The following is a 4,949-nucleotide window of genomic DNA, read 5'->3' on the forward strand; positions in this document are numbered from 1 at the left end:
TTAGTTTCGGGAACACAATTCAATGCTTTTAGACTAAACAAAAGCTAAAAGGCACTAATAAGCAGTCAAAATCCCCACTTATCAACTCCCCCAAACTTAAGTCTTTCGTTGTCCTCAAGCAAATAAATTAGTTCCCACCTCCAAAAGCTAAGGTCATTTCAGCGAGTCGAAAGTGATCCATCTACACATCAGTTGGGACCAACAATTACCCACACTACTCATGTATTATCAACAAGGCTTCATGCACATATAGTTCTAATGTGACATTTGAGCTTCAAGAGTTGACTTTACTCATCAAGGACTCTCGCTCTATCTTGTAGGTCATGGTGGACTCCAAACTCTTCCTCCTTTACTTTCCATTTGCCAAGATCACTTAAGAAATTAGCACTCAAATCAAAGATTATGAAAGTCTCACTCATTTCTTTCAAGAGAATATCACAAGTACGACTTCAAGTACCATAGGCTTGGCCCTCATGTAGATCACCACTAATATAAGTTCACTTGGCTCAAAATCAAGTAGGACTTCGAGATGTAATGAAGGCTTTTGGACTAGGGTTTGATACAATATGAGTGAGTGGTTACACCTTCCTTAAGCACTCCATCTTTCATTTCTCGGCTCACACTTTGCTAATTCCTTGAGGCATTTTCTTTTCCTTGGGGGACTAGAGATACTTAAGATCACTCATTCTTGATCATGACATTCATTTTCTCCCTTTTTGATTTCTCTATGTTTGGGATCATTACCTCTCTTTGAATCCCTTCAACTCTTCCACTTATTCGCTTTTTTTTTTTGCATTTTTCTTTTTGTTCTTTTCTTTTCTTGCCTTTCCTTCTCATCATTCTTTTCTCTATTTTTGCCTTGATACCTTTTTAAATTTCCTCGTCTCTCCCCCAAACTTATGTTTTTAGCCATTTGTTTCACATGAGTGTTAAGGAAAGCTCGGGTGCCATGAAAGGGTCACGATAGAACGGGTAAAGGCTTATAACATGATTTTCAAATGAGAACGGCTAAAGGCTCAAAGGGGTTGACTAGAGATGACACATTGGTAGGCAATAGAAAACTCAAACAGGCCAAGGAAAGCCTACAATAACTTCTCAAGCCAAGAAAAACTTAAGATTTTGCCTTAAAACACATTCGAGGCAAGTTCTAGACCATTCGCACGGGTACTTGGACTAGCAACAAAACATCTCACACCTCACGCAACTAGATTGTTAAAGAGGATAGAGTCGAAGGCCCACAACGACCACATTCAAGATTGAAGAACACTATGGACCAATTAGACCACCCGATGGTATCAAAGTCAACACAAGAGTCACAAAGTCACTAACTAGAGCTATTTCCTTTCAAAAACCTTGTCTCTAACCATAAGCACGTAGTTAAAAGTGTTGGTGCCAAATGAAGCATTTTTTACTCTTCGAGCTTGACTTAATTAGGTCTTTTTATTCACTACTACTACTATTATTACCTAAACAAAAACGGACTCATTCCCTTAAGAAGGTTGTCACGCCATCCATTGTTGGGACGAGTCACCCGGTTCACACAATAACTACTTTTGGAAAGAACCGTGGCATTAAGAAAATCAAAGACTTTTTATCTACTAGAACATAAAAAGAAACTACTAAATCAAACACAAACTAATAAGGAAACTAACATAAATAAGCTACAAAGAAAAAATATTAAAAGCATAATGATTATACATAATGAGAGAGAGTGAGAGAGAAAATATATACATAAAGAGATAAAAGAAAGAATATAGAGAGAAGAGAGAGAATATATACATAATAAGAAAGAAAAATAAATAATATCAAGTTATTACAAGCCAAGTGTCTCATAATATACCAAATAAGATCAATAAAATAAACTCTACCCCCCCTCCCCAGAGGCGGACCCAGGATTTAAGCCTTATGGGGGCACCATTGTTTTTAATATGCCAATCACCAATAATAAAGTTCGGGTGTAACTCTTTGAAATGACTATGATAATTTATCATCAAAATAAAAACATCAATATTATCAAATACCATTAACTTGATACTAATATAACAAAAGTATATTGTCCACTCATAGTTGAACTCGACGCGTTTTCATATTTTGAAAACGGTCAATAATAGCATCATTGCTTATATTTACAAACACTTCCTTCTCAAAGTAACAAACTAAATAATAATTTAAAAATGCATCACCAATACTACTACGCAATTCATCTTTGATGTACTTCATAGATGAGAATGCTCTTTCCACCGTTGCAGTTGCGACAGGTAAAATTAAAGTCAACTTCACAAGCAAATAAACAGGTGAATAAGTCTCCACATGATTTGTCTCAACCAATGCCTTCGCCAAATCACCAATATAATTACTTTCAAATCAGAGAACCTAGGGTCACCATGTTGCATATGCCATATGAAAGTGTCAAGTTGGCGACTAAGATCTCGAAGCTTCAATTCACCAAACTCATCGGGATAATGCTTGGCCAATGTCATTATTCTTTCCTTATCAAAATTAGCAAATGAGTTACCCGGATTCAAGATAGCCATACCAAGAAGCAGGTTACTACTCACAACATCAAAACGACTATTAAGCTCCAGAAGTTGCAAATCAATCACGGCATAAAAAAGCTCAACACGTAAGTGATGTGAATAAGTAACACTAGAAGGCCTACGCTTCAACTTTCCAGGAATATAGAATTCTTCCATCTTGGGCACCAAAATATCATGTTTTGCACAAAATAAATATACTTCATTCATCAATGGTTCCCATCCTTTATCTCTCATTTCTTGCAACCTTTCCTTTGTGATATCAAGAAATACCATGGCATTGACAATATCTTGATCTTTCTTCTGTAATGCTTTGCTCAACTCGTTTGACATTATCAACACTTTCAACATTAAGTGAAGCAAGAAAACAAATTCAAATGCTTTAATTTTACTCGAAAAAGCTTCTGCTTGCAACCTATCATTAACATCACCTTCACATTCAATCACCCCAAGCACATGAACAATAGAAGAAAATAAAATAACAAAGTTATCCAATGTTTTACAATGTGATCCCCAACGAGTGTCACCTGGCCTTTGAAGCCCCCGCTTTTGATTTAATCCTTTCCCACTTTGAACTTCAACACTCTCTAACAATTGCTCCAACAATTCTGCTTGATGATCCCGAAGTTGATCTCTACGCTTAAAAGAAACTCCAATTATATTCAACACGTTAGTAACAATAGCAAAGAAAGTCTCAACCTCCTAGTTTTTTTTTGCAACAGCTACAAGCGTCAATTGTAATTGATGTGCAAAACAATGAACAGAATATACCCATGGAGTTTCTTGAAAAATTAAGCTTTAAGGCCATTCATCTTTCCCTGCATATTACTAGCCCCATCATAGCCTTGTCCACGTATTTTGGATGGACTTAATGAGTGTTTCATTAGCAAAGAAAGTACTGCTTCTTTCAACGACTTTGCAGATGTATCACTAACACGAACAAGACTAATAAATGGCTCGTTCGCTTGGCCTTTTTGTCAACATACCGCAAAGCAAAGGCCATTTGTTCATGGTGTGAAATATCCTTGGACTCATCAGCTAATATCCCAAAATAATCTCCATCCAAGTCATCAATTATAGCTTTCACGGTCTCTTGTGCACAAGCACTCACAATATCCTTTTGAATTTTTGGCGAAGTCATCATATCATTTTTTGGAGCATGTTTTGGGTTTAGAAGAAATAACCTGATGTCAAAGAGAGAGAAAAAGGGAGTAGGCTTGTATTTTTAACCTATGAAATTTGTTTTGGGTTTAGAAGAAATAACCTGATGTCAAAGAGAGAGAAAAGGGAGTAGGCATGTATTTTTAAACTTTGAACGAAATTAAGATTCAATTAAAGGTCTGACCGAATGAGACCCAATCAAAAAAAAATTGAGTGTTGGACCTGAGTTTCGAACCTGGCTCTTGAAGAAGGCAGCTACTCCCACAAACCAACTCTTCTATCCAGTCTTTGTGACTGAGGGTGCCGCATAATATATTTATAGGGGTCCTCCCTGTATTAACTTATATATATAGAATATATATATATATATATATATATATATAATATTTTTACCGAGGCTAACGGGTGCCCGTGACCCCCCACCCCCTAGCGTAGGTCCGCCCCTACCCCTCCCCCTGAATAAAGATAAGCATTGTCCTCAATGCTTAACAAAATAAGAGTAAAGGAAGAGAAAGAGTGAAGAAAACTCCCTATGGTTCCTTGGACATCTCTGTGTCCCCAGCAATGTCACCGCCCTCAGCTCATCCAACTGAATCTCATCATCCTCAACTCTGGGAGTGGCTGGGTTGGTGAACATCTCGCGCACTGCCTCAGTAGTGTCGGCAGCCAGGTTTGGCTCCTCAAACTAGCCAGCTGGTGCCATCAGTGTTGATCGTGCTGTAGGATCTAGGCTTTGATGGTGTGGGTCAATCAGCATGTCAAAGGGGAGATCTCCGGCTGCAGCAAGCTTGGTCACCTGTCTCCGAGCTTGTCCACTGACTTCTGCTAGCTTAGGACTTTCTCATTTTCTTTTCCTCTTTTCCCAGCTCTTCAATCACTGACCCGTGTTGTACCAAAGTAGCCATAATAGTGGTATGGTTCTCCAGGAGCTTCTTGAATGTCTCTTCAACAGTCGAGGGAACCTAAGGTGCTTGAATAGAAGATTGTGCTGCAACAGTACTGGATAAGTCAGACAGCTTTGCAGTGGCTGTCTGCATCCAGTTGTTGAGGCTTGCCAATATTTGGGAGACTCGCAGCACAAAAAGTGAGGCAGTAGGCATGGGCACCAGCTTCAAAGCCGAGGTGGAACCTGTGGCAGGAACTGTAGTAGGAACTGAAGATGGTGGTGGAGGCATAGGTTGATTCTGGCTCGGATCCAGTCTGCTACAGACAAAGGTTTGCCACCCCTTTTCCTCAAAACTCAGAGTGCTCCTG

The 4,949-nt window shown here is 38.7% G+C and overlaps 1 protein-coding gene across 1 annotated transcript; it reads right to left on the reverse strand.

Annotated features, from left to right (window-relative positions):
* LOC109231593 lies at nucleotides 2,062–3,675 on the reverse strand. Its single transcript, XM_019397245.1, has 3 exons — nucleotides 3,521–3,675; nucleotides 2,358–3,168; nucleotides 2,062–2,274 (listed from the first exon to the last, which is right to left on the reverse strand). Exons 1-3 carry the CDS (start codon nucleotides 3,673–3,675, stop codon nucleotides 2,062–2,064), a joined length of 1,179 nt encoding a protein of 392 aa, XP_019252790.1.

This window comes from Nicotiana attenuata, chromosome 8, assembly GCF_001879085.1.
Source record: "Nicotiana attenuata strain UT chromosome 8, NIATTr2, whole genome shotgun sequence".
Taxonomy (NCBI): Eukaryota; Viridiplantae; Streptophyta; class Magnoliopsida; order Solanales; family Solanaceae; genus Nicotiana; species Nicotiana attenuata.